The 27,661-nt window shown below is 65.0% G+C and overlaps 3 protein-coding genes across 13 annotated transcripts in view; 1 reads left to right on the top strand and 2 right to left on the bottom strand.

Moving 5' to 3' along the window:
- Nucleotides 1-89: 89 nt before the first annotated feature.
- RHBDF1 (rhomboid 5 homolog 1) lies at nucleotides 90-14,959 on the bottom strand. 7 transcript variants are annotated; one of them, XM_047781161.1, is made up of 19 exons: nucleotides 14,095-14,129; nucleotides 10,412-10,414; nucleotides 6,345-6,705; nucleotides 5,988-6,092; nucleotides 5,257-5,470; nucleotides 4,639-4,848; nucleotides 4,443-4,565; nucleotides 4,213-4,370; nucleotides 3,500-3,757; nucleotides 3,302-3,413; nucleotides 3,108-3,182; nucleotides 2,829-2,990; nucleotides 2,221-2,321; nucleotides 1,998-2,061; nucleotides 1,532-1,626; nucleotides 1,312-1,387; nucleotides 1,141-1,241; nucleotides 878-1,031; nucleotides 90-667 (listed from the first exon to the last, which is right to left on the bottom strand). In XM_047781161.1, exons 3-19 carry the CDS (start codon nucleotides 6,680-6,682, stop codon nucleotides 248-250), a joined length of 2,766 nt encoding a protein of 921 aa, XP_047637117.1. In that variant the 5' UTR covers nucleotides 6,683-6,705; nucleotides 10,412-10,414; nucleotides 14,095-14,129; the 3' UTR covers nucleotides 90-247. The 7 variants fall into 7 exon arrangements, with proteins under 7 accessions (XP_047637117.1, XP_047637116.1, XP_047637118.1 ...); XM_047781160.1 differs by lacking the exons at nucleotides 10,412-10,414; nucleotides 14,095-14,129 and adding an exon at nucleotides 14,869-14,959; XM_047781162.1 differs by lacking the exon at nucleotides 10,412-10,414 and having other exon boundaries at nucleotides 14,095-14,139.
- Nucleotides 14,960-19,249: 4,290 nt separating this feature from the next.
- On the top strand, nucleotides 19,250-26,991 carry MPG (N-methylpurine DNA glycosylase). Its single transcript, XM_047781159.1, has 4 exons — nucleotides 19,250-19,359; nucleotides 21,687-21,920; nucleotides 24,298-24,502; nucleotides 26,550-26,991. Exons 1-4 carry the CDS (start codon nucleotides 19,324-19,326, stop codon nucleotides 26,951-26,953), a joined length of 879 nt encoding a protein of 292 aa, XP_047637115.1. The 5' UTR covers nucleotides 19,250-19,323; the 3' UTR covers nucleotides 26,954-26,991.
- The window catches only part of NPRL3 (NPR3 like, GATOR1 complex subunit), a 33,378-nt gene continuing 32,651 nt past the window's right edge, over nucleotides 26,935-27,661 (bottom strand). For all 5 annotated transcript variants that reach the window (XM_047781153.1, XM_047781154.1, XM_047781152.1 and 2 more), the window contains one exon: nucleotides 26,935-27,642. In XM_047781153.1, the coding sequence (XP_047637109.1) occupies nucleotides 27,477-27,642 (166 nt within the window). In that variant the 3' untranslated portion in view covers nucleotides 26,935-27,476. The remainder of the gene's footprint in view (nucleotides 27,643-27,661) is intronic.

The following is a 27,661-nucleotide window of genomic DNA, read 5'->3' as shown; positions in this document are numbered from 1 at the left end:
CCGAGGACCTCACTGGGAATGGTTCTGGGGACTCGTGAGGGGGAGGCCTGGGGCCCAGCCAGAACCCAGAAAGGCAGAGGCAGCCCTGGTCCCGTTAGTGGCAGCTAAAACGCTCCCGGTCCGTTTATTGGCCACGCGAGGTGGTCGTCGAGAGACTAGTTAGAGGGGAACGTGGGAACCAGGGCAGGGAGTGCCCGGAAGCACCAGGGCTTCGGCAGCAGGGCACGAAGCCCGAGGGTCTGGCGGCTCAGTGCAGCTGCGCATCCAGCTCGTACTTCTCACAGAACTTGTCAGTGAAGGGGATGCAGGTGAGGAACTCGCACCACTCGCAGCGGACAGGGTGGACGTAGAAGAGGACCACCAGGCCGGCCAGGAGGCCCAGGAAGACCACCTGGAAGACGATGATCTGGCAGCGCTTGCGGTACAGGTCGAACTTGCCGAAGCTGATGTAGGGCAGGAAGGCGAAGGAAAGGAAGAGGCCGCTGACGAAGCCCGAGATGTGGGCGAAGTTGTCGATCCAGGGCAGCAGCCCGAAGGCGAAGAGGAAGAGCACCACGGCCAGCAGCTTGAAGAAGGCGCGCCAGGGCCGGGCCAGGATCTGCCAGCTCTGGAAGAGCTCCACAAAGAGGCAGGCCAGGATGCCGAACTGCGAGCCAGCTGGGCCCACCTGGGGGCGCAAGGTGGCCATGAGCTGCCGGGGCCCGGGCAGCACCCCTCCAGCCCGGGACCCAGAGCCTGGCCTCCCTGCCCCACCTCCCACGGCCCAGGGCATGTCGGGACAGAGGAGCCAAAAGGAGCGGCTCCTTGGCTGAGCGCCGGAGGGACCTGAGCTCTGGAGCAGGTGCACGGGAGGCACCCCACCCCTGGGCGGTCTTACCTCCGCCCGGTATGGCAGGAAAATGGCACTGGCCAGGTTACCAGTGACACCACTCAGCAGGTAGATAATGGCTATGCGGTGCCAGCCTGCCAGCTTCTCCAGGTCCCGCAGGACAGTCATCTGGAAGCAGACGGACACCAGGCAGTGCAGGATCCTGTGGGGGGGGGGGCGGTGCTCAGTGGGGAAGGCTGACTTGCTACTCCTGGGCTTCCGGGAACCACCCCCACCACCCAGGCCTGTCCAGCCCACAGGGTGTCACTTGCCCAGCGTGCAAGAAGAGGGACAGCCAGAGGCGGTAGAACTGGTCGGGCACCTCGGGGTTGAGGAAGGGCAGGAGCCCACACACGTCGTCCATGCAGTGTACCTGTGCAGAGGGGCCCGTCAGCGTCCGCCGTGGCTGGCGGAGCGCAGAGGGCCCTCACCCCGAGGCCTACCTGCGAGCAGAGCGTGGCCTCCTCGTGGAAGTAGCCCCTCATGAAGTCACAGTACTCCCGGGACGTGATCTCACACCTGGAAAGGCAGCGGGGGAGGGGGGGAGCGTCCAGGCCATCTCTGTGGGCCCTCCCCTCGCCCCACGCCCTGTGGGATCCTGGGACTTGACGGGGAGGAGGGCGTGGCCTGGGACCAGCTGCAGGTGCACACAGCTGCCCCTACCTGCCCTTGGTGCCAATGCAGCAGGGCCGGCCCGTGATGACGCAGTCCATGTGGGGGTGGTTGGTGTGATTCCCAGCACTGCTTTTGGTGCAAATCTGGAGCAGAGACGGGGACGAGCTGGGTCAGGGTCTCCCCTGACCTTGGGCCCCACCCAAGGTTGGGGCAAAGATGGACAGGGTGTGGGGTGGGACACAGACCTCCCTTGACCTAAGGCAGGTCCCTGAGCTGGACCCTGTGTCCCGCTGGAATAAGGTCATTTGACCTCCCATGTCCCCACCTGGTTCTGCTCTGACGACCTGCTCAGAGGCAGGTGTTGGTGGAGGGACAGGCTGGCTAAAGGCCAGGACATAGCACCTGGAAACCCAGGCGGTCCCACAGTGGGGACCACTCCGGCCTCACTGACGGGTGAGGGGTGGATTCCTCTGCCCACCCTAGGGCGACTCCCAAACCCTCCACCCCAGCTCACCGGCCACTTGGTGATGTCATCTGGCCACTCGTGGGGGTCCTCAGAGGAAGGTTCATCGCATACCCTGCAGGAGCCCAGCATGAGGTCAGGCCTTGCTTTGTGCCCTTGGCCTGGCACTTCCCGCCCGACTGGACAAGGGGAGCAGCTAGACCCCTGCCCCCAACCCCAACTCCCGAGGGAGACGTGGACCAAGGGAGGTAAGGGAGAGGCCAACAGGACTGACCTGGGGTCCTGGTGGCAGACAGAGCCGAACTGCCTCTTGTGGCCGGCAAAGTCTGGGGCGCTGGGATGGAGGGGCCACTTCACCCACACTGCCAGCGTGGACTGTGGGAGGACAAAGGGTCAGCTCCCGGCCAGAGCCCACCCCTCTCCCAGTACAGTCTCCAGGAGGTTCCTCCCTCTGACTCTGCAACCCCACCCCCGTGAATTTACACTCTGGAAACATGTTGGGAGATTGTCATGACGACTCCAAGCGCGTCTTTCCTGTGAGCCTAAAACAGCCTGTATCCAAGCCCAGGGAACTGGTATGAGCTATAGCACCTCCCCATAAGATGGTAAAAAAACTGGATGAGGATGTTTCTGTTTAGGGGGAGAAATTAGGCAATACCACTAATAGAACCTTAAGACACGTGCGGGAAGAGCACACTCAAGTTACAGACAGTGTGGAGCCAGCAGGAGGAGGTGCAGCAAATGTGATGCTAAGAGCCGCGCAGACAAACGGATGGGACGTGCTGGGAACTGGGGCTCAACCGGCTCTATCTCAAGTCCCACGGTAACTGAAAACGCGAGGTGCAGACGAGGGCGCGAGCCGAGCTGCGGGCGGGCACACACCGAGCACTCTTCCTCTGAGGTCTGCACGCAGCCAGACCGGTCGTTGCGCACGCAGCAGGCCGAATGCTTCTCGCGCTCGCGCGCAGCGTGGATGAAACTATGCACCTGCGGGTCCTGGCGCATGCAGGGTGAGAACTTGGCACCCAGGTGAATGAGAGCCTCCTGCGGGGGAGCGGAGGTGCAGCTGCGTTGAGGGCCCCCTGCCAGCCCAGGGGCCCGGCCCCGCCCCCGCCCCGGCCCGCCGGGCCCCGCCCCCACCGAGCCGGGCCCCGCCCTCACCGAGCTGGGCCCGATCCAGAAGTTCTCCTGCTGCACGTACTTGACGTTCTCATAGACCCCGCGGTTCCGCAGCACCTGGGAGGTTGGGGCGAAAGACCAGGCGGGGCTCAGCCCGGCCCTCTCCTCCCGGAGGGGGTGGGAGGGGACCCAGAGCCCAGGCTGGGCAGGCCCGGGCCGGAGGGCGCGTGGCTCACCGAGTCCACGGTCTCGTGCTGTGAGAAGCCTACGGGCGCCACGCCATAGATGCAGACGGCTAGAATGGTGACGAGCGAGTGCACGAAGGTGAGCCAGTAGGTGAAGAAGGGCCTGCGGGGCAAATGTCAGCAGCGCTGGGTCCCCAGCCCCGGCCTGCCCGAAGCCGCATCCCCTCCCTGACCCCCTCCCCGCATCACCTGTGGTCGTCCATGTCCTCAATCTGGCGTTTGACGTAACTGTCGATTCGCTTGCGGTAAGTGCGGTTGGTGAGCCGGCCCACCATGCCCAGACCGTAGGGCCGCTTCTCCCTGGCGAAGAACTTGCGCACGGGCATCGCGATGCGCTGGCCCCGCCGCTGCCCGGCCGCGCTCACCACCTCCTGCCGCAGCCGCACCTTGGGCTGCCCGGCCCCTGCGCCGCCCTCCTTCTGCTTGCGCCAGCCACGTTCCAAGGGCCTAGGGGAAGGGGCGCTGTGACTTCGGGCCCCAGCCCCTCAACCTGCTGCGATCCATCCCCGCGGGACAAGGACGACCCCTCCTCGTTCCTGCTCCCATCTGCAGTGAAGGGACAGGCTGATGGCAGCCCCTCCTTAGCAGCAAAACAGAGGTCCCGGGCGCTCCTGGGGTGGCGGGGAGGGTTCCTGGCACATCTGCAAGTCCTAACTGGTCACGTCCTCCCAGCTGGATTCTCTCCAGCCGGTGGGCTCTGGGACCGAGATCCCGTTCCACGGAGGGGCAGCCGAGACTTGCATGGTGCCCAGCCCTGGGTCCCCCGAACACAGCTGCCAAGCTGGGCTCCTGGACGACCCTTTCCCGGGGGGCCCCTGGGGGCTCCTGCCTTTGGGGCCAGCTGCTCGGGACAGCCGCAGGGCCTCCGGCGCCAGTCCCTCACGGGTCCAGCAGGCACTCACAGCATCAGGTGGCTGCGCTCCAGCTCGCTGCGGTCCAGGGCCCCGCCCGTGAGGTCTGCCTGCTCCGGGGCCCTCTCCCAGTCCTTGAGCGCCGCCTCTGACGGGGACTCGAACACCTCGTCTGGGTACGTGGACAGCTCCTCGTGGAGGACACCTTCCTGAGCAAACACGCGCAGTCAGCGAGGGCCGCGTGGGCAGAGGGGTCGCCGGCAATGCCCACAGGCTCTTACCCGGGCAAAGAAGGACGTGTCCAGCTCGTCAGGAAAGTCAGCCGTGTCCTCTTCCAGGAAGCTGGCAGGGGTGAAGCTTCGGTGCTGCACCCGGCGCAACGTGCCATCCCTAACGGAGCGGCCCTGCCAGCGAGGAGGTGAGCACCCAGTGTGGAGCCGGCTCAGCCGCCACCCCCACCCCAGCCCCTGCACCCACCTTCACCAGCGCAGCAGCCGCCCGGAAGCTCATCTTAGCCACTGACTCACGCTTGCGCCGCCGAGGGAGCCGGCTGAAACCCGAGCGGGAGCTGGAGAAGGAGCAGAGGGAGGCAGCGCCGGGAGTGACGGGAGTGTGCGGGGCACTCAGGCCATCGGCGGCGTCATCCGCCACGCGGAAGGCCCGGCCCCGGGCCAGGGGGTCTATGATCTGGAGAAGCGGGGAGACGCAGGAGTCAGGGGCTGGGTCGTCGCCAAGGGCGCCCCTTCCCCACGCCAAACCCCGCAGTGGAGAGCACAGCTGCTGCTCCTCCCATGCCCCAGGGGGAACCACGGCGCCCAGAGGGGCCCCTCTCTCAGCCTCTATTTTCTGGATGCTGCTAGTCATCCTGGGGCGGTCCCCCACGCAGTGGCTGGCCTGGAGTTCAGTCCCGGGACCCTGGGCTCGCCCCCTAAGCCCCCTTCCCGGACGGTGTCTCAGGTGCTTCTGTGGGACCACCTGACCGCCCTCCCAGACCACGGGCTGCAAGCACCTCTTCTCTTAGGCTGGCGGAGCGAGCAGCCCCAGCCCAGGGGAGCAGAGCGAGGGCGGGTGGGAGGCGGCTGCAGGCGGGCATACCTTCTGCATGCCCAGCTGGCACGGCCCCACATACAGAGGAGGGGGCGTCTCAGTGCTGGTCAGCGACACATTGTCCTGGCTGGGCAGGTCCAGCTCCCGGATGACCTGGGGCTTCAGCTTCCCATAGCGCTGGCTGCAGTGACGGATGCTCTTGCGCTGCCACTTCTGGGTGCTGTCACTGTCCTTGCTCACTCCAAACCAGTCAGCGGTGCCCCTGCCAGGGGAGGGACTCAGCAAAGGGAAGCCAGCTGTCCCCTCTCCCTGGCAGGGGCCTCAGAGGTGCTCCAGTTGGGCAGCACACCCACCCCCGGCCTCCAGTCTCTGCAGGGTCTGGGGTCCAGGCGGGCTGGGTCTGAGGAAGAGGACAGGCAGGTTCCAGCCCTGGCCACCCCGTCAACAACGAGCCAATGCCAAACTGCCAAGAGCACCACAGGCCTTGGTGAAATAGGTGAGTACTGTGCACAGGCCCTCAGCCCATGCCTGAGAGGGGCGGCTGTGGGGAGATGCTGAGTCCACCATCAGAGCCCAGGAAACCTGGCCCGGGCAGCAGCTTGACCATGGACATCAGGGAACATCAAACCCAAGTCGGCTGCCCACAGCCCTTGGACATGCAAAGCAGAACAGGTCCAGCACGAGCCCCCAGGGAACCAACCATGCTGGCAGCTCCCGAGAGGTCACAAGCCATGCACACGCCAGCTGACGCCAACACACTCATGCCCTGCCCAAGGTACCTGAGCAGGGACCGAGAGAGAGACAGGCGCTGCATGAGGGCCCTGCGGGCAGCAGGGGGACCCAAGAGGGGTAGAGTGTGGACACGCCCGAAGCGCACCTGCCGGCTGTTCAGGGCCAGAGCGTCGGGATGGGGGAGACAGAGAGGAGAGGGCAAGTGCTGGAGGGGAGCAGAGAACGGCGGTAGGTGACAGGCAGGAGGACAGGGCGACACGGGGAACAGGTGACACGGGCGAAAGCCGAGAAGAGAGGGGCCCCTGTCCGGCCCCCGGCCCCAGCCCGAAGGGGAGACCCCGTGCCTGCCTCTGTCCCGCCCGTCCCAGCCCCCAGCCCACGGAGCCACCGGCGCAGCCAAGTACCTGCGGATGGTCTGGGTGATGGACATCTGGCGCTGCAGCCCCGGCCGCCGCAGCTCGTGGTGGGGCGAGGGCACGCGGGCCGGCTCGGCGGGCATACTCACGCTGCGCAGGAAGGCCTGGCGTCGCAGGGGCTGGGCCACGGGGTCCCGGGGAGGGGCCGGAGCGGGCTGGACCCACAGCCCCTGCTGGCCAGGGCCTCCCTGCGGGAAGGTGGGTTCCTCTGCCGCCCCCGTCTCCGCCGCCGCCGCCAGGGACCCCACAGCCGGAATGTCCAGCTTTAGCCACGGGGGCTTCTTGCGCTGCAGGCTGCTGGTGCTGTCCCTGCGGGCCTCACTCATGGCTCCCGGCAAGCAAGGCGGGCCTAGGGGGCACGGTGTCTCACTCACTACCAGCACCAAGGGATCTCTGAAGGGTCATGGGGCCCAGACAGTGGAGGAGGGAGAGGCGGTGATACCCAATGGGGTGGGCACGGCCCCGGTGCCAACGTCGCAGTGTGTGCTCAGCATCGTCCTAAAAGACGCTGCCAGGCACACACGAGGTTCCCAGACGATACAAGTGCACGCGATGAACAGTTGGGGACCTCCTATGAGCCACTCCTAGGTGCCTGGGCCACATCGGCGGAGAAACAAGGACAGGCAAAATCCGGAGTTCCCTTCGTGGCGCAGTGGAAACGAATTCGACTAGCATCCAGGAGGAGGTGGGCTCGATCCCTGGCCTTGCTCAGTGGGTCAGCAATCTTGCGTTGCCATGAGCTGTGGGGTAGGTCGCAGACGCAGCTCGGATCCCCCGTTGCCGTGGCTGTGGCTGGCAGGTGTAGCTCTGATTCCACCCCTAGCCTGGGAACTTCCATATGCCGCGGGTGTGGCCCTAAAAGGGAAAAAAAAACAAAGACAAAACCCCTGCAACTCCTGGAGCAAGGAGTCCAGGCCAGGAACAGGCCTCGGAGTGGACACCCTGGGCTGACACAAGGCAACATTACAGCTGCCAGAGGCGGCAACGCCTCCCTGTGAGCTGACAACTGAGCAAAGGCTCTCAAGGTGACCTAGCGATGAGGTTGGCGGGTGGGGTGGCCCTCACAGAGGGAACAGCCTTCGCAGAGGGGAGAGGGCAGGCAAGCTGAGGGGCCAGCCCCGTCTGCGCACTGGGGAAGCCTCAAGCCTCTTTGACCCCAAGCCCACCCTCTTAACCACCATGCCAGCTGCTCCAGAAACAGAAGCCCCCGAGGCCCACTAGGAGCTGTGCGGGACCTGCCACTTGCAGAAGAGGGGCCCCCTGGCTTCTCAGGGCCTGGGGAAAAGCACGAGGCGGAAAATGCTGCTGTGACCACCAGGGGGCGCCACACGCCCAGGAGCAGGCGCAAGGCCACTCAGCGCTGGCCGGTGCCTTGCTCAGCACCACCTAAGCACCTGAGACCCCTACCCCACATCTTCTCCACACAGAGGAAGGAAACAGGACCCAGAGAGGAGAGGCTGGGGCCTGAGGTGGGCCACCCCCGCCTGGCCATGGGACCGTGAAGCCAAGGCCATGGAAGCATGGCTACAGGTGCTTCTAACCCCCTTTACAAAATAGGCACTTTCAGGGTAGATCTGCTTCCCGGCACTGGAGAGGGCTCGCTGGGCATCTGGAAACAGGATACCCAAGATCGAGAAGGTCTCTGAGGACAAGGAACAAGGGCAGCAGCAGAGTGGCAAGGCCACACTGGGAGGGTGGAGTCTCCAAAACTCCTCAGCCTCAAAGAGCTTCGGACCCTGGCAGACTCCCTGCAGTGCCTGCAACCATCCACAAGATCCCTAGAAACAGCTTCTACTTCTGAGCCTCCCTGTCAACTGCCTGGAGGAAACAGAAAAAACACTTTATATACTTATTTATTGGTTTTTAGGGCTGTACCCACGGCATATGGAGGTTCCCAGGCTAGGGGTCCAATCAGAACTACAACTGCCGGCCTATGTCAGATCTGAGGGGCAACTGTGACCTACACCACAGCTCATGGCAATGCCAGGTCCTTAACGCACTGAGTGAGGCCAGGGATCAAACCCGCGTCCTCATGGATGCTACCAGCTTCTTTACCGCTATGCCACGTCAGGAACTCCCAGAGAAAACACTTTACAAACCGGGAAACCAAGGCCCAGAAGGAGAGGCACACACTCAGAGTGGCATAACCAGTGAAGGGCCAGGACCCCACTCAGCAACTCCCAGCTCCCTATGGACCCGGGAACATCCAGGGATGTTGCCAGCCCGTCTACACAGCAGGCACAGAGCACGGGCGTTGCTCCTCGGCCCTACACAAAAGCCAGACAGCCCCCTGCTGCTCCTGGCTCCAACCTCCCCATATCACAGGGGAAGGCCCAGGACACTACTCACTCCTGTCACCCCTCAGGGACACCCCTCACCACACCTGCCAACCCCATAGCAGGCAGGGACAATGCCAGGACTACTGTGCACAATGGCTCTTGCTGCTGGGCTGACCACGAACAGGCGGGGAGGAGGAAGGCCCTCGGGGACGCCAAGCCCATCCTGCGGTCAGCCACTTCTGGGAGCCGATTCTGCACCCAGGGCCCAGCCCCTCCCCGTACCCGCACCTGCTCAGATCTCAGGGAAAGGGCAGCATTTGCTCCCAAGTGCCTGGAACCCCTTCTGGGCCCCTGCCCTGATCCCCCAAAGTTCGGTCAGGTACGTGCGGGGTGAGGGGAGTCCCTGGAAGGGGCAGGGATAGGGTCCGACATGAGGATACCCTGATTGGGCACCGGGTTTCTCTGGGCTGACTCACAGAACCCAGCCAGGACTTGCCTGCGTGGCCCCTGATGTGGCCCAGCCACAGCTACAGGCCACAGGTCAGCATCCTGGGAGGGCAGCCCTCCCCTGAGACCAAGGAGACCGTGGCAAGGAGCACGAGGGGTCTCAGCGCTGGTCACGCCAAGTCGGATGGGGCTCACACAGGCACGCGCAGGGCCTTCAGGGCTGGGACATCCATCACCCTGGGTGTGCCGGACGGGCCCGCCTGGTGCACAAGCAGGTGGTCTGACCCCTAAGCCGGTGTTTTGCCCCACGGGGCTGAGGGGGAGGGGGCCCCCTTATCATTTCAGATGGGGGAGGCTCTGGCACCCTCGGTCTGTCGTGGCCACCCGACCAGCACTTGCCTCACAGCCTCACCCGCTCCTGGTGAAGCCAAAACGAGGCCAGAGAGGGACAGGGCCAAGTGTGGGCCAGGGATCACTGCGGGAGATCGGCAGGCTCTGTGCAGGGGGCAGGCCGCCGGGGAGCACAGCACCACACACACCCGTGACCCCCACCCACCCCCCTCGGGCTCCCCTCACACCTGGCCCCCCAGGCAGTTCAAGGACCCGCAGCCTCGGTCAGACTGCGCAGCCCTGACAGGTGCTCTGGGCCCTGGACCCCCCACCCCTAAGCAGCGCGGGAGCACACGCCCCTCCCCCGAGTGACATCCTATCGTGTCACGTCGGGTCCACGGCACCCAGGACGGCTGCCTCCAGAGCCACTGCTCAGGGATCGCCGGTCACGGCAGAGCACCAGCTAGCAGGGTCCAAGCCCTCAACATGGGATGACTCGGAGTGGATGCGGCAGGAAGAGCACAAGCAAGGAGTGGGGGGGGGGGTGTAAGCACGCACGGGGTTGGGGGGGCCCACCTCTGGGCCCCAGGGACACAGCGTCGCTGGGCTCACGAAGGCTGCCCTGGTCCCCCGCCTGTACACGGAGGCCCCGTGTCCCTCACCTAGACCCAAATTCCTCCTGGGTTGGGGCAGAGGCTGGAGGCTGCTCCTGAAGCCCTGCGACTTCCTGGCCTGACCCACCCCCATGTGGGCCCCAAGTGGGTGGGGTGGCTCCACAGTGGACCCTGAGGATGTGGGGGAGGGGCAGGCCCAGACCAGACAAAGAGTCTGGGCAGGAAGGGGCACGGTGCCCTCCCAGAAGAGACAGTGGCGCAGTGTCTGGGCCTCCCCCAGGCGCACAGTGGGCTCTTGTTCCTAGACTGCCCCTCGGGGCAAAGCCCCACAGCGTCTCGGCTCTGCTGCCCTCGTGCAGGGAGAGCTGCAGCCCACGGGCGTGACCGCCTGGGATCTCAGCGTGTGAGTCACTCTGGCAGCACCTAGGGCTGCCCACCGGGGGCCCAGACCCAGCGGAAGACACCCAAGCAGGCGTCTGGAAAGGAAGCAGCTAACCAAGCAAAAGCTGGCCGTGGGACGGAGCTCTGGGCAGCTCAGGGCCATGGGGAAGGCTGCAGAGGAGCCCGCACAGCAGTGCCTGGCACACAGTAGGGGCCCAAGAAGCAGCAGCTGGATCAAAGAGAGGCTGGACGTGGGAGCTGCTGCCATTGTAGCTCAGCAGAAACGAACCCGACTAGCATCCACGAGGATGCAGGTTCAATCCCCTGCCTCGCTCAGTGGGTTAAGGATCCGGTGTTGCCATGAGCTGTGGTGTAGGCTGCAGACGCAGCTCGGATCCTGCGTTGCTGTGGCTGTGGCATAGACCGGCAGCTGTAGCGCCCATTTGACCCCTGGGAACCTCCCTATGCCGCGGGTGTGGCCCTAAAAAGACGAAAAACATGACACGCTATTGTCAGTCACTCACACTTGACCTAAAAAGAAAGAAAATGCAGAACGGGCGGCTGCGGATGCCTGCTGGCCACGGGGAGCCCCCAAGGAAGGCCCAAGAGCAGGCCACCCTGCAGACAGGCCCAGTGGGGAAGGTGTGGCCCAGAGGCAGGAAGAGGCCGGGAGGAGGCCTGGCCCACCCAGGCCTGGCCAGGGCGGCGGCCTGGAGAAGGCTGGCCCCTCGGCTACTGTACTTGCGCCGGCCCGGTGCACATGCCAATCAGGGCAGCTGGAGGCCAAGTTCATGGCCTGGCCCCGGGACCAGACCCAGCAAGCCTGGGGCCTACCCTGCCTAGGGGAGCCCCGACGGCCGGAGTCAGCGGGAGCACCTGGCTGCGCCCCAGGACACCTGCCCAGGCATGTACCCAGCTGACCTGAGCATGGGCCCAGGAGGGCCCAGCTCCTCCGGCCTCCCCAGCTGGAGCCCGGGTTTCTGAGCCTCCGTCTTCTGTTTGACCCCTGACCTCATGCCAACCCCAGATCTCCCTCAGGAGGGGGGTCACCAGCTGTCCGGCAGCCGGTCTCCCCATGTTCCAGCTGGCTCCTCTGTGCCTCCTGAGCTCCTCCGAAAATGGCACTATGTTGGAAATGACACTGGCCAGGCCCTCAACGCCCTCCTTCGCCCCCCTTGCGACCCCTCCACTTTTCCGTGGAAGAAATGAGCTTCGGAAGGGAGCAGGGCAGAACTGGGCTCTGCTCGGTGCCCTGTGCCCGTCTCCAGGAGGACGCAGTGGATCCCTGCATCCCTCGGCCGCCCATCACCAGCTGTCACCCGAGGTGAGCGGGCAGGGGGCCACGCACAGGGCAATAGGAGGCTCCCGCTACAGAGGCCCTGAAGATGACAGCCCTGGGAGGCTGGTGAAGTCGCAGCTCCGCCCAGAGCCTCAGAAGATACACATACGGCCCGGGGGGCCAGAATTAAAGCCTGTGACCCCACTGGGTCTGGCAGGGTAGACACCTCCTGGCATCCGGGAGCCCCAAGGCTCAGAGAGGTCAGAGGACTTGACCGTGTGTGTGACCATCGGTGATCTAGTTGGACCTCGGGAGTCAGGTGCAAGCACTCCTCAAGCTGCATCAGGACCGGACACAGGGCAAATGAGCAGCCTGGTCCCCAATCAGAGGCCCAGGAGTGCCCCTGAGCAACCCCCCACACTTGCTCCCGAGTGCCCACAGCCTCAGCAGCCCTTCCCAGGATACGCTGGCTGCTGGAGAGGGCCTGCGGGGCCTTCGAAGGGGACACCAAGTCCCCGAAGTCTATTGTCGGAGCAGGAATGGCTTCAGTCACCTGCCTCACTCTGGCTGGTGCCACTGACCTGTCACAGGCTCTGCAGAGGTCCTCTGTGCCCACCTTACAGATTAGGAAACTGAGGCTCAGAGGCCAGACACCACCTGCAGTCACTAAGCCTCCAGGTGGGTTCAAAGCCCCGGGCCATGTCTGCCCAGGAGCTGGGTGGGAGAGGCCCCGGGCCCCCAGGGGAACAACAGGCTGTGGAGGGCTAAGGCCCCTCTGAGCCCCCACTGCACCCTACTCCACCCAGAGCATCTAAGTTCAGGCAGGAGGAAGGCACCCCCAAACACACCCAACCCAGACACAGGCAGAAGCTAAGGGTCCGATCCTGTCACAGACACCACGGTGGGGAGCTAGGGGCCTCACATCTGGGCGGAGGGGCTCCCAGAGGTGCCCTGAGCAGCCACTTGAGTCCACAGACCCTGAGGGTGGGCCCAGGAAGCCAGGGGAGACCTGGGTGATTCCCTCTGAACCAAGGGCTCCCCTGGAATGCCAGCTCCCTAGGGACGCAGTTCGCCTGGCCGGCCATGAACGCCGGACGGGGATGCTGGTCACGCTCCCGTTCTGGTGCCCTCTCTGTGCAGTGGGTGCAGGCCGCTTGCAGGGTGTGGGAAGGGGCCTGGGGCCTGACACCTTCAGACCAGGGCCACTCAGGCCCTGTGCCCCACTACTAGCCTCTGCTAGTAGCTCCTGCTTGTCTAAGGAAAAGACCGGCTTGCCCAGAATAACCCCTGCTGGTGGGGGGCTCAGTCTCAGGGTCCCTTGGGTCCCCACCAACTGCTGGGTTGCCCAGCTTTCTCCCAACCTCGGGGTGGGAGCTAAGGGGGCTGGGGCTGCCTCCCCAGAGTGAGAAGGACCCAGCATCCAGCTGGGCCAAACCTGAAAAGCCAGTTTCATCCTTGAATCTTCTCTGCCAGGAAGTCCCCAGATGGGGGGTGGGGGGGCTTTTCCCAGCACCGGCCTGGGCCCCGCCCACCCAGACAGACACACAGACACAACCCCAAGGTGCACACAGAGAACAAGGAACTCTGGTCAGGCTCCCCTACCCGGCATTCCCCCCATAGACAAGCCCACCCCGCCCCCGCAGGGCAGACAGCCAGCCCCCCACCCCGCCCCCCGGGAAGCGGGGCCTGGGCACCGGGGGTCCAGCCAGCACCCCCGCCCCCAAGAAGTGCCTGCTTCAATGAAGGCACCCGGGAGGGGCCCCGGCCCGCTCCTCTGGGCCACGGAGCACAGGGGAGGGCAGCACCCTGCTCCTGCCGGGGCTTACACGGGGGAGACCGAGAGCCCAAAGTGGGGTCGTGCCCCCGCCCCCGCGCCCGCTAAAACTGCTCCCGTCCCCAGGGAGGCCGGCTGGAACCGGGATGGTCTGAGAAGTCCCACCCTCTGAGCTGGAGTTTCGACTTGGAGACACCACCCACTGGTGGTGGCCGGGAAGGAAAATGCAAGGGGGGCAGGGTGCAGCTCGGAGGAGTCTGGGGACATCCCGGCCTCCGGGCCCTCTCGCTCCCGGGACCCCCAGCCGGCGGCCGGGGGCTGGAGCCTAGATGTCCGGCCGGGTCGGGCCGTGGGGACGTGCTAATCCGGCCACGGGCTATTTTTGCGGCGTGCCGGGCGAGGAATGCGGGGCTGGGCCGCCTCCTCCGGCCGCTCGGGAAACTCCAGGAGGGAAAGTCCGGCCGCCTCGGGCTGACACCCGCCCGGAGCCCGGACGCGGCCGCATTCCGGCCGCTCCCGGCGGCTCCGGCGGCGGGGGCTGCGCACGGGCGCCGCGCGCGGCGGATGCAGCTCCGCAACCCGCCCGGCCCGCGCCCCGCTCCCCGCTCCCCGCTCCCGCCGCGCGCTCACTCACCGCCGCCGCCGCCGCCGGCACCGGGGGCCTCGGGGGTCCTGGGGGCCTCGGGGAGGGGCTGCCGCCGCCGCCACCGCCGCCGGCCGAGGGCGCCCGCGCCGAGTCCCCGCCCGGCCGTCCGGCCCGCCCGGGAATGCCATGGAGCGAGGGGCGTGCGCGCCAGGGGCGGGCCCGGCCGGAGGGGGCGGCCGCGCTGACTCAGGGCTCAGGAATGCGCGGGCCCGCCCGGCCCGAGTCGCCTCCTCCGGGAAGGCCGCTGGGCTCCGCTCTCCCGCGGCGGGCGGCGCGGCACCTGCGGCTGCGGGCCGGGGACGCAGGAGCCGGAGGCCGGCTCGCCCGCGGCCGGACTCCTGGGCCCTGCCTGGGGCTTGAGACGCGGGGCGGGGGGCGCTGCGCCGGGGCGGATGTACCGCAAGGCGGCCCGCCAGCCTCCCTTGAAGGCCGCGCTGCCCAGGCTCTCGCCCTAAGCCGCACGCACACGCTCCTGCGTTCACGCACCTTCCCGCATGCTCGACCCCCACTGACACCCACGCTCGCGACACACTAACACGTTCACGCTCCCGCTCACACATGCGCACACAACCGCGGACGCACACTCACACGCATCGAAGGCAGGATCAGAGCTGTTGCCCCTCTGCCAGGCCCCTGTGGTCCCAGGCCAGCCTGGGACCCTAGCACAAGGGCTGGCAGCAGCCTTTCCGCGACCTCTCCTTGCCCCTCCAGCCTCGAGACAGCTCATCCCTGCACCCCCGAGTCACACACGAAAGGGCCCACCTGCTCTGGGCCGAGGCTGCTGCAGGGAGTTTTCCGGCATTGCTCTGTCCGAACTTTGGAGGTCTCAGGAGTCAGTGGGGTGCGAGCCTCAAAAAGACCGGGGAAGTGGGGAGCCGTGAGTGCCAGAGGGGTACAGACTTCCTCCGCCACCTCCCTCCTCTCTCGGAGGTCACAGAACTGGGACCACAGCTGTTCTAAGGAATCCAAAGACTGAGGCACATGAGCCTCCCCCAAGCCTAGCTTCCAAGGGCCCACGAATGTGTCTTCGGGCCCTTTGCTGGGCTGGGACCAGGTGGCACTGGTCCTCTGTGCCCAGAGTATGACCGCAGAAAATGCCCTCCCTAGTCCTTGGCTGCACAGAAAATAAAGTTGACAACTTGGGGTGGCAGCCAGCGCATACGTTGGTCCTGAGACTGGGACAAAGGGACAGAATCCTCCGATTGTCTCCTTGTCCACACCACAGGTTGGAGCGGCACCTGCGCACACTGGGTCGTTTATGAACTCAAGTATATCAACACGATTCTTCAATAGAAGGAGACAGTGAAAGTGGGGCCACAGGAGGACTCCTGCACAGTGCGGGTGGGTGACCCCGGCCTTCTTGGGACACAAACAAGAGGAAGGCTGCCAGCAGTGACGCTCGGGGCTCCAGCAGCCTGCACCTGCACGTGCCACCTCTCCCATGCCAGGCTCTCAGCAGGGACAGGGCAGTCCCCCACACCTGCCAGGACTAAGCATGCCCCATGTACCTGGCCAACCGGACGGGGGTCAAGGGCCCGGGCTCACCTCCAGAGCTTGCCGTGGCTGGGCATCCAGTGCTGGCAGGTCTCCCCCCCGCCCCCACAGTGGGTGCTGCAGGGCATCACCCAGACCCTCCACGACCCAGTCACTCATCCCCAGCTGCCAGGAGCACTGGCCACAGCTGGCTCAGGGCAGAGACGGCGCCCACTCCCACCCTCCCCCTCCCACCCTCGGCCACCAGGAGTGGCCTTCAGGGAGTTGAAGAACTGCCTCGCCTCAGATCCTGCTCCCTCCCCAGAGAGGGTGGCCTGGGCATCCAGGGTTACCTGCAAATGTCCGTCCCAGCTCCCGAGCTCCAGGCGGATCCCGGCAGCCTCTGCTGCAAACCCGGGCCCCTCACAGGTGCTGCTCCCCAGTACACTTTGGCCAGCAAATCCAGGAATCCCCAGCTTCTTGGCCCACCAGAGCTCCTGAGCGAGGACCCTGGCATTAGAAGGTGCGTACTCAGGCCCGGACACAGCCACGTGCACACACACACACACACACACACACACACACACACACACACGCTCTGCTTCGCATCTGGCCCACTGCCAGATTGGAGGAGCCCCTGACGTGGGAACCCAGTTCTAGTCCTTTTTTTTTTTTTTTTTTTTTCCGCTTTTTATTATGGCCGAACCCGTGGCAGGTCCAAATTCTCAGGTTAGGGGTCGAATCGGAGCTACAGCTGCCAGCCTACACCACAGCCACAGCACTGCGGGATCTGAGCCGCGTCTGCGACCTACACCACAGCTCGTGGAAACACCTGATCCCCAACCCACTGAGCGAGACCGGGGATCGAATGAACCCCATCCTCATGGATCCTAGTTGGGTTCGTTAACCACTGAGCCACAAAAGGAACTCCCCAGTCTCTCTTTTTCATCTTCCCAGGCCCTGGAGAAATAGAAATCACAGCAAATGGAATTCCCTGGTGGTTCAGCAGGTTAAGGATGCGGCCTCGTCATTGCTGTGGCCCAGGTTCAATCCTTGGCCCGGGCACTTCCACAGGCCATGGGCGTGGACAAAACAAAAGAAAAAAAAGAAGCTGGCAGCAATTGCCGAGTGTGTGTGCAGGCAGCTGGGGATGGGCAGGTGTCTGGACCATCCTGTGACTGTGGACTTCACTCTAGGACCTGAGGGGGTTGGAGTCCTGACCACGAAGCAGAATCCCCGCCCGCCAGCCACCCTGGACTCAGCTCAGCAGGCCAGTCTGAGCTGTGGGGGTCTGGATGGGCCCAGAACCAGCCCCTGGCTATTTGGGGAAGCGGCAAAAGTGGGCCAGACCAGCCAGGAGCCTGAAGTCACTGGCTATTTCTGAGGCAGCTGCCCCTCCCCATGTCTCAGGCCAAGGCAAGGGGTCCCTTAAGTGCCTGGGCTCGGGGCCCAGAGCCCTGGTAGCACAGCCCCAGGAGGGGAAGACGCAGCCCACACACACCCTCCCACTGCCCTCTTTGCCCAAGGAGCCCTGGAGCCCCATGGGCCTGTCGACTGCAGACGGCATGAAGCGGGGAGATGCCAGAAGGTTCCCCACTGACAAGTCACCATAGGGTGTTGCCCCTTCCACGGTCTTAGCCGGCCTACATGGAGAGAACGCTCAACAGGCTGCTGGCCTCTGTGGCTGGGGGAGCCTCTGTCCTTTCTCTCGAGACTCCAGGGGCTGCTGGCACCTCCTCAGGCTGTGGACTGGCCTGCCAGGGCCCAGAGCAGCTCACGCCAGCAGGGACCCTTTTCACAGCATCGAGGGGGTCCCCGCCTTCATCTTCCATCGCCATCCTCCAACGTGCCTCTCGAAGCCCAGCAGCAGGAGCGAGAAGGCCCCAGGCCCCTCCCTCCTCCGGCCCTGCACCACCTTCTCACCCCCAGCCAGCTCCTCAGGCCACAGTGGGAATGCTCAACCCACCACTTCCGGCCTGCGGTGGAGCCTCAAACCACAAACAGGGCGGGGGGGCGCAGGGGGACACACACAGAGGTTGTGCAAGCCTCTGCACTCAGGGTGGAACATCTGGAGAAGTGGGTTGCTGGTTCCAGCCCTGCCTCCTCCTCCTCCTCCTCCCGGAGGCCAGGCCTGCCCTCTGAGTCTCTTTCCTCATTTCCAGTTGGGGACAAGACACCCCTCCAGGAATGTGTGGACTCCCTGAAATTTCTGCAAGGAGCGTGCACCCTTCGTGAAATCAAAATGCAAGTGAATGCAAAACAGCATCCCTCCACCCGGGCCCAGCCCGGCCCGGCCCCCACCAGGGGGACTGGGCCAGATTAGCCTCAGTTTCCCTCCGGGGGGCAGGCAGGAGAGGGGGAAGGGGGGGAATGAGCACAGGAAGGCAGGAAAGGGGACTCATTGTTTGGGCGGAATGGCTGCAGGGGGTAAGGAGGAAAGAAAGGGGTGGGAATGACATCCAGGCTGCCTCCCAAGGGGTATTTATGACACAGTGCCCTCCCCCGGAAGGAAGCGGCACAAAGTGCCACAAACAGCTGGGTGGCTTCCAGCAGGCGGCTGAAAGGCTGCTGCCCCTCCCGCCACAGGAAGTCCTGGTTGGGGCCCTGGGGGAAGGGGGAGTACAGCTGGGCCTGGGCCTGGGCTGGAATGGGTCCCAGGGCTGATAAGAGGAAGAAGAGGACGAGGGGGAGGGGAGGAGCACTGGGGATCAGGGTTTTCCCAGCTGGACGTGCCCCAAGACGGTGCCCCAAGACCGGGGGCCACCCTCACGTGGGGGCCTCAGTCTGGTGGGGTCACAGTCACGTGGCCCATCCAGCATCTCACCTGACACCATCTTTATCCAGCTGCTCTCTATGGCCCCACGGGTCCCCCTCAAAGGGCCAAGGTGACACAAGTCAAAGATAGCATGGGGACATGCTCCTTAAGGGTTTTCCACTCAGGAGAGGGGTGTTCCCTGTACTGCCCCAAAGGACAGTGGCATACCTCATACTGTCTCCTGCCACTGCCCTGCAAGAGGGGTGCTCACGGGTCCCCACAGTCCTGGTGCTGGCCTCAGCCTCTTCCGGAGGCTGGCTTCACTCCAGCAGGATGCTGACTCCTCTCAGCATCCTTCGTAGGGGACTGGTGGGGGCCCCACGGCAGAGACAGGCGTCCTGGAATCAACCAGTAAGTGATGACCAGGCCGGGGCGGAGGGGCATGCCTCCAGATGTCCACTTCCTGGACAAAGTCTCTCTGGTCCACTCCAACGTGTCCTCGCCACCCAAATGCCCCCCAGGCGCGCAGCGGTCCAGGAAGGCTGGTCCAAGGGCCAGGGCGGGGGTGCCACTTCCCCACGTGCACTCCACGCGCGCGTCTCCGAACAGTCGGGGCCGTCCCAAACCATTACCCCTCCAGCGGGGGCCCCTCTAGGGCCCAATTACGGTTCACGACGGACCGGGGCTCTCGGTCTGAGGGCCAGCTGGGGGCGTCCGGGGAGCAAGTGGGGCGGGGCCGCGTCACTGGCGGGGCGCGGGGCGCGGGGCGCGGGGCGGGGGGCTCGCCTCGACCCCAGCTGCCGGCTCCCCTCGGCACCCCGCCCGCAAGGGCCCGCCCCTCCCCCCGGCGGGAGGCGGGGCGCCAGGAACCCGCTCGGCCCCGCCCCGGCTCCCGCCCCTCCGCGCAGGCGCCGGCTCCACCCCCCGGCTGCCCGGCTGCCCGGCGCTTCCGGGTCGGCTCCAGGGTGGGCTGCGCGCCGAGAGCCGCGATGGGGTCTCCGGGTTCCCGCGCGCCGCTGGACCAGGTGAGTGCGCGCCCAGGGCACGCGCTCCTCCCTCGGCGCCCGGCCAAGGGCCAGGGTCCGGGCGCGACTGTCCCCCGGGGTAGCACCCCCACGCGCTGTGAGCCCGGGGCCGGCGAGGGACCGGTAACGTGCGCGCCGGCCGCCCCTCGGGGCCTGCAGTTCCCAGACGGGCGCCTGCCGGCGGGGGTCGCGCCGGCTCAACTATTCTGTTGGCCAGAAGCAAAGTCGAGGCCAGGCGCCAGGTCGCCCCTGCGATTTGGGAAGAGAGCCCGGCACCGGTTTCCTGGTTTAATTGCCGGACACTCGGAGGCTCAGGTGCCTCAGCCCGCCCGCCACAGAAATGACGCGGCGTTGGCCCGAGGAGCCACTTCCCCACTCCTCACTTCACTGCCCTTCTCGGGCGGATGCATGCTGTCCGCTTCTACGAACCCCCACTTGCTCAGGTTTGATGGAGTCCTGGCGGGTCCCTTTGACACCCCCACCTAGATGGCTGTTTGCTGCCCTTCACTGGCTGGGCCCAGCCGGGCAGGAGACCTTTGTCCCCAGGTTCTGCCCAGAGGCATCCCGGGTGGGAAGGTGAGTCTTGGCATCATTCAGTGAGTGCTGGCTGTACCCGGCCAGGCGCTTACCTGGCTTCTCCTTCTCAGAACCATCTTGTGCAGCAGGACGTTGGTTCTCCTGCAGGTGAAACACATGCACAGAGACCTTAGGTCCCTTTCTGGGGCAGCTATCGCTCTTGGTGCAATGGCAGGGTCACCCCACTGCTTGCTCTGAGGCAGGTTCAAATCCTCGGTGTGCAGTGGGGCGCAGAGGCCTCTCTGAACCTCAGACCCTGGGCAGCGCTGTGAGTCCCCCACCGCCCAGGGTGGGTCAGGGTAGAGATCCAGAGCAAGCCCAGTGCCTCGACACAGGCCGGGGCCAAACCTGGGGTAGAAGCAGGGGCCACAACGTCCTGTAGTCTGAGCCCATGGTGGGTATTGGCAGATGGGCTGGGCAGCAAACATGGTCACGGCATTCTCCATTCTTAGCAGCCTGGCGGGCTCTGGGCAACAAAGGCTCTCAGTACTTATATTAAAAATAATCAGGGAGTTCCTGTCATGGCTCAGCAGTTTATGAACCCAACTAGCATCCATGAGGACGCAAGTTTGATCCCCGGCCTCCCTCAGCGGGTTAACGATCCGGCATTGCTGTGAGCTGTGGTGTAGGTGGGCAGCTTCAGCTCCAATTTGACCCCTCTCCTGGGAACCTCCATGCGCTGCAGGTGCGGCTGTAAAAAGACAAAATACTACTCCTACTACTAATAATGGGTCTCAAGTTCCCACTGTGGTGCAGTGGGTTAATGATCCAGCTTGTCCCTGTGGCAGCGCCAGTTCGATCCCAGCCCGGTGTAGTGGGTTAAAGGATCCGGCGTTGTGTTGCATTGCGGCAACTTCAGCTCAGATGCCCCCCCTGGCCCGGAAACTTCCACATGCTGTGGGTGTGGCCACAAAACCTAAAGGACAGTCAGCTGCTAGGGATGCGCTAGATTCAGCCCTCGGGGAGGGTGTTTGCAGGCCCCAGTGCTCACCTGCTCTTGTCATCCGAGAGCAGCTGGTCCCAGCGTGGCTGGGGTGTGTGGTCAGGTTCCCGGGCCCTGTGGCAGCAGGTGGGAAGCAGATGGGGTGTTGGTGTCTGCAGACCTAGGCGTTCCTCGGACCTCACTGTCTTTAGACTGACAGCTGGGTCATGAGGCAGAGGACAGTTGGGGCGTCACTGGGGGTCATGCCCTGGGCACATGGGCTGGGGTCAAGTAGACAGTCTGCCTGGTGCTCACGTGCATGTCAGTCCTGGGCCGTTCTAGGAGGGTCTGGCACAGTGGGAGCCCTGCTAACACGGGGGAGGGGTGTGGATGACTCAAGACCCGCAGCCTGTTTCTGAACCCAGCCCCACCGAGGTCACGGCTGTTTGACGAGTCCTGGCGGGTGTCAGGTGCAAAGGGCAGGGTTCCGAAGTTCCCATAGGGACCACATGTGGGTGGCGATCAGAGGGTACCAACCCTCCCGTCCCAGGCTTGGGTGCCACTGTCTCCTCCTCAGTCCCTGCAGCCGTTTGCCAACTGGGCCGCGTCACTCCTGCTTGTGAGTGACACATGGAGAAGAGGGGCCACCTTGTCACTGCCACAACCAGCCTGCCTTCACATGCAGTCATTTCCCAAGTGCCCCTGGGTCCTAGCAAGGGCCGCGAAGTTTGGGGAGGGCCCCTTCCCAGCTGAGGGGGCAGCCAGGCACTTGCGTCCTTGAGCTCCGGAGGTCATTGCATAACCGTCTGTCTGTCCTTCCCCACAACAGCTTTCCCGAAGGATGGGGCAGAAAAAGCAGCGACTGTTGACGGCAAAGCGGCATCAGGCCCCACCCGATGGGGCCCAAATATCTTCCTCCATGGAGCCCCGAATGGCGCCGCCCACGACCCCAGGCCCCCAGCGCAGCATCTATTTCTCAAGCCTAAAGGGCCACCCTGCTCGCCTGGGATCCGAGTTTTTTGACCAGCCCGCAGTCCCCCTGGCCCGGGCATTTCTGGGACAGGTAACGTAAATGTAGCAGTGTGCCTTCTGCCGAAGCGGTCGTCACCGGGCGGCGTCTGTGGGCCCCAGCCCTGGCACTGCTGGGCTCACGTCCCTGAGCGGGACCCACCTATCCTTGTGCAGTCGGCCACTCTGGCCGCACTTGTCCCTGCAGAGCCTCAGCTCAGTCACCTGGGGAGGGCCTGGGTCCAGGACCCACTGGAAAGAATGCTCATTGCTAGAGGTGCCTGCCTGCTCTGTTCCACCTGGCACGGGAGCTTGGCCCTGGCCTGCCTGGGGCTGCCTGCAGGGCAGGCGTCTCATGGGGACCACAGTCTGACTGTGAGGGGCTGCTTTTGCCCGCCTTGTGCCCCGACACAGGGCCCCTACTGGAGCTGCCCAGCATCAGGACGGTCAAGACCGCCTCCTCCCCATAGCAGCTGGCAGTGCTAGGGCTGGCTCCCCAGCATGGAGCAGGGAGCAGGATTGCCCGGGGCCCGTGGGGGTGGAGCCTGTCACCACACAATGTGTACTATGAAGGTGCCCTAGCAGCAGCACTGTGGCCACATCCCTCGGAGCACCATCTGGCTAGCCCTGGCTTCCTGGTCTTCTGGAGGTTCCCAGGCACCTCTCTTCTGTTCTTTTTTTTCTCTCTTTTGTTGTCTTTTGAGGGCTGTACCCGCAGCATAGGGAAGTTCCTAGGCGAGGGGTCAAACCGGAGCTGCAGCCACTGGCCTACACCACAGCCACTGCAACACCAGATCTGAGCCGCATCTGTGACTTAGGCCACAGCTCACGGCAACGCTGGATCCTTAACCCACTGAGCGAGGCCAGGGATCGAACCTGCATCCTCATGCATGCATACTAGTCAGATTCATTTCTGCTGTGCCACCATGGGAGCTCCTCCTCTGTGACCTTTAGGTCCAAAGGACCAAGGAGAGTCGGTTTCTGTGGCTAATGGGAAATTGGTGCCAGGAACAGATCCTAAGGTGTGACGTAGTCAAGAAGGGACCAGAGTGTGTTCCCAGAAGGATGCTCTCAGCTGCAAGCCCGGGAGGTCCTTCTTCAGCGCCTTAAGGAGGGTTCAGGGGCTCACCTGAAACGGCTCGTGGCAGGTTAGAAACAGCAAGGGAAGGAGGAGGTAGAGACGGGAGCAGTGAGATCCCAGGCAGGGTTATCGGCCAGCAGAGTGGCGGGGAGCACTGGGCAGAGAACCCAGGCTTCCCGCAGCTTCGGGAGCAGCTTGTTAAAGGAAAAGTGGTGGTTTCTCTTTTTCGCACATTCTGCTTTTAGCACAGGGCGGTTCACGATGGAGTAAGAAACAGGGCAGATACAAGCGACGGTGTTACAGTTTAGCTGTTCCTCCAGCCTTTCTTGTCTTGCCGCTTTTTCATCTTGTACAGTTAGCACCTAAGGTGGTAGGCGGGGACTGCACCAGGTCACCAGCCCAAGGGCCTCTGTGTGCCCCCCCTTAGGCTCCCCACACCTGCTTGAGCAACCAGGGGTGGACAGGGCAGTGCCCGGCAGAGAAGGCAGCGTCTCACCCCGCGTGCCCCTTTGTTTGGAGGGGGCTTTCTTAGGGCCCCCAGGGAATGTCCTCGCAGCCCCCTTGACTGGGCTTGAGTCATGCCCTCGTCCTCAAGCAGATCATTGCAGACAGCAGTCAGCAACAACCAGGCCACTCTGGTGTCCCCTCTGGTCTGAGAAGGTGCTCCCTCTCTGGGCCCGCCACCAGCAAGGGGACATCTGGGGGGGGGGGCAACCAGAACACCCGCCCTCCGGAAAGGACCTCGGTGACATTCAGGACAGGAAGCGAGATGGCGAGGACAGGGCCTGGGAGGCGCAGGGACGTGGGGAGGAGCGGCCCCTCTGACCAGGGCTCTGAGGTGGCCTGGCCCAGCCCAGCGTGTGGATGCCCACGAGCCTTCTGGGTCTTCCTCCACCCGGCCTGCACCCCACCCCCGTGCTGGGGGGCTGCATGGCGAAGGGGGGCAGAGGGGCTCCGGGTGTGGAGGCCTCAACTCCTGGCGCAGGGGCTCTCCGCAGGCCCTGCCCGGCTCCCCAGCTCTGCTGGCCCGGGCGCCCAGCCCTCCGGAGACAGCCCCTGGCCACTAAGCTCTGCCCTGTGCTGGGCTGGCCCCTCTCCCCTCCCAGGTGCCCCCGACCCACCCCTCATGGAGCTCCCTCTGCCGGGGCCAGGGGCCGGGCGGGGTGCCACAGGCCGTGTCCTCTGCAGTCAGGCCGGGTGACGAAGCCCGGGAAGGCCGCACCCTGCGGACCAGACATTCGGTGAGCAGGGCCTGCCGTCCAGCAGGGCCGAGGGGACAGTGTGGGGGACCTGGGGGGTGAGCCAGGCTGTGGACAGCATGGAGCGGGCCGTTCCTTCCCGCCCTGCGCAGGTCTTGGTGCGACGCTTGGGGGACGGCACCGAGCTCCGTGGGCGCATCGTGGAGACGGAGGCGTACCTGGGGCCGGAGGACCAGGCCGCCCACTCGAGGGGGGGCCGGCGGACGCCTCGCAACCGCGGCATGTTCATGAGGCCGGGCACCCTGTACGTGTACCTCATCTATGGCATGTACTTCTGCATGAACGTCTCCAGCCGAGGTAAGCGCAGCTGGGCGTGGGCTGCGGGCAGAGGCGGGGGCTGGCAGGGGCGCGGGGAGTGCCCTTGCTGGGCCAGGCTGGGGCTCCCGGGGAACAGGGGTCATGGGGGGCGTGAGCACGGAGCCAGAGGGTCCCACGAGCCCACCGCCTGCCCAGTGCGGCCTCAGAGGGGCCAACGCCGGGGGACACTGGGGCAAGGTCACTCGGGGTGAGCTGGGCTGGGGCAGGAGCCTTGCCAGGGGGCCGGTTACAGGTCCTGCCCCCCTGGGGAATGGGAGCCCATGCCCGCAGCCATCTTTGGCCATCCCAGCTTGGGGCACGCTCCACCCTGGGTGGAGGCCAGGGCGGCCGATGCAGAGAATTGGGGTCCCAGGGGCCCGTGGTGCCACGTGTTGGGTCCTGGCATAAAGCTCCCATGAGGGCCCACCCGCCTCTGTCCCTCATGAGGACGTGGCTCTGCTTTCTGGGCAGTGCGTGCCTGGAAGGAAGAGCCCACGGCACCGTCCTGCCAGAGCCACTGCGGACCAGCGGCCCATCTGCCGGGCCCCCGCTGCAGTCCCAAGATGAACGAAGGCTTGAGGACGGTGAGGGGCTGCTGGTAACACACGTGTGGAAAGATCCTGACGACGTGTGCGTCGGGGTTGCCCAGAATGGACAGCTGGGGATGCCTGGTGCCAGGGACTCAGGGCGCCCACGGCTGGGCCTGTGCCCAGCGGAGAGCAGGTGTTGCGTGAACCTGAGTGACAGGACCGCCCGGAGGGCCCTGTTGTCTCCGGGAAAGCTTATTCTAGTCACCAGGCTTCCATCGTGGTGGAACCAGCCCCTCATAGGAGGGGAGGCTGCACCTGACAGGAGCCCATTTGCTGTGGGTATGGTGGGCAGGGCAGATGTGGGCGGCACTGTGCCTTTCTGGTCACGTGGCCAGGATGGTCCAGGAACGGCCAGGTCAGGGGTGTGGTCAGGGCCCTGGGGCACCCAGGTGGGGTGAGGGTGTGGGGGTGGCTGAGGATGGGCACTGCCTGCCTGCCCACGGATGGAGGCGGTGCAGAGGCCAGGAGAGCAGGAAGGTCCGTGGGCCCAGGCGGGGGCAGGGTGTCCTGCTTTTGTCAGGAGGCTAGACTCGGCTCTGCTCCAGCAAAGGAGGCTCAGCGGCTCCTCCGCCCCGTTTGCGGGTGGCACTCACTGTGCTCAGGGTGGAACAGAGAGAGCCTCGGGGCTGGTGAAGGGAAAGGCCCGGGAATAGAGAGATGGGAGCCACTCGGCTCATCCTGAGGCCCTTTGGAAACCAGCTGCTGAAGGAGCATCTGGTCACAGTCCCGTGCTGGCTGGCTGCGCAGGAGAACCAGCCGCCACATCCACTGAGGGCCAGCTCCTGGGTGCTGATGGGGAGGCCTGTGTGGCAAGTGGGACTGGCCTGGCCATACCTCAGGTGGAGCCCCTGACCCCTCACAAGCAGGGTAGGCTAAGAGTCGGGAACAGGTGTCCCAGACAGTGGCCTTGCTGAAGGGTCAGGGCTTTTCTGTCCAGGGCTCAGGGAGTAAGCACTGTCCCCACCCTGGGATTCAAGGGGTGTGGGCACACGCGTCAGGGGACTCCCTGGTTCCGTGTGTCCCTGTGCCGTCCCCCTAGGGGCTCAGACTAGTGGGGGAGGGGACCCCTGGGTGGGGCCAGTCAGTCTCCCTACCGCATCATGCAGGGGGCTCGCCCGTGTCCCGCACGCACCATGGGTGCTCTGAGCCAGCCTGCCAGCTTCCCCGTTCAACTGATGCCCATTGGAGCGGGGGAGCAGATGGGGGCCCCAGGGTTTCCCTTACCAGCCTCACAGGAGTGCCAATTGCCAAACCATAGATGGCTAGAGAGCTCCATCCCTCTCACAGGCCACCCAGCTGGTGCTCAGGTGGGCATGGGTGCCTGCAGGAAGTGCTGTGCAGGAGGGAGGCAGGCAGAGAGCCTTGACAGTGGGCACACTAGGTGTGCCGGAGCTCTGGTGGTGAGGTGCCCTGGGGCAGGTGGGCAGTGGCCTGGGCAGGCTCCATCTCTCCCACAGGCGACGGGGCGTGTGTCTTACTGCGAGCGCTGGAGCCCCTGGGGGGCCTGGAGGCCATGCGGCAGCTACGCCACACTGTTCGCAAAGGCGCTGCCAGCCGAGCCCTCAAAGACCGGGAGCTCTGCAGTGGCCCCTCCAAGCTGTGCCAGGCCCTGGCCATTGACAAGAGCTTCGACCAGCGGGACCTGGCCACGGATGAGGCTGTGTGGCTGGAGCGGGGCCCCTCAGGGTCTGGTGAGCCAGCTGTGGTGGCAGCAGCCCGCGTGGGCATAGGCCACACAGGAGAGTGGGCCCAGAAGCCCCTGCGCTTCTACATCCAGGGCAGCCCCTGGGTCAGCGTGGTGGACAGAGCGGCGGAGCGGGATGCGCAGGCTGGGCACAGACCTGCTTATGAGGACTTTTAATTGTTCAGAAACGAAATAAATGCTGTGCTTCTAGAAAACAGTGTCGCTTGGGCCTCAGCCGGAGCCCCCTCGGCGGCCGGCTCTCCTCTGCGGGAGGACACGGGGCCAATCCACATGCGTCCTCAGGCCCGAGGCAGCCTGTGTGCAGGAGCCCCCCTGCGGACCCACGCGGGAAGCCGAGAACGCACGGTCCCCAGGGCCCTACCAGCTGCAGGACATCAGCCCCGGTCCTTGTGCCTCACATGGCAAAGGGAGGTGACCGCTAGGCCAGAGCCTCCTGGTGAGGCAGCCAGGGGACGGTGCCCGTGGGTACGCAGAGTGGGCCAGACAGCCTGGGGAGGGGGCTCTGACACACACAGGGGGCCACATCGGGGGGCGCGTGCAGCTCACTCAGGGGCGTGAGCCCTGGACACTCCCCACCCAGAGCCTCACGGCCTCTGGGCCAGAGCAGGGACCGGAGGCCACGGCCTGCAGGGGCCAGCAGGGCCCCTGGGAGGGGCAGCGCCCGCGTGCTCAGCCCGGCTCACGTGAGCAGGGCCTGGAAGACGGCGATGACCGGGTCCTCGTGCGAGGTCACCACCAGGACGCTGTGGAACTTGTCCACGAGCGCGAGCAGCTGTGAGCGCCGCGTGTTCTCGTTGTACATGATCTCCTCCAGGTGGTGGCGGCCGCGGAAGTAGTGCAGGAGCCTGGAGCGCGGGGGGCAGG

Source organism: Phacochoerus africanus, chromosome 5 (assembly GCF_016906955.1).
Source record: "Phacochoerus africanus isolate WHEZ1 chromosome 5, ROS_Pafr_v1, whole genome shotgun sequence".
In the NCBI taxonomy this organism is placed as follows: Eukaryota; Metazoa; Chordata; class Mammalia; order Artiodactyla; family Suidae; genus Phacochoerus; species Phacochoerus africanus.
This window is presented reverse-complemented; position numbering and strand designations above follow the sequence as displayed.

Bases quoted from the DNA above. Each gene is read 5' to 3' on its own strand.
- RHBDF1 (XM_047781160.1), bottom strand. From the start codon at position 14,908: ATGCCGGAAAACTCCCTGCAGCAGCCTCGGCCCAGAGCAG. The intron at 6,706-14,868 runs GTGGGCCCTTTC...CGTGCCCCCTAG, and splicing joins GCAGCCTCGGCCCAGAGCAG to GCCCGCCTTGCTTGCCGGGA. The intron at 2,062-2,220 runs GTCAGTCCTGTT...GGGCTCCTGCAG, and splicing joins GTCTGCCACCAGGACCCCAG to GGTATGCGATGAACCTTCCT.
- MPG (XM_047781159.1), top strand. From the start codon at position 19,324: ATGGGGTCTCCGGGTTCCCGCGCGCCGCTGGACCAG. The intron at 19,360-21,686 runs GTGAGTGCGCGC...TCCCCACAACAG, and splicing joins CCCGCGCGCCGCTGGACCAG to CTTTCCCGAAGGATGGGGCA. The intron at 24,503-26,549 runs GTAAGCGCAGCT...TCTCTCCCACAG, and splicing joins CATGAACGTCTCCAGCCGAG to GCGACGGGGCGTGTGTCTTA.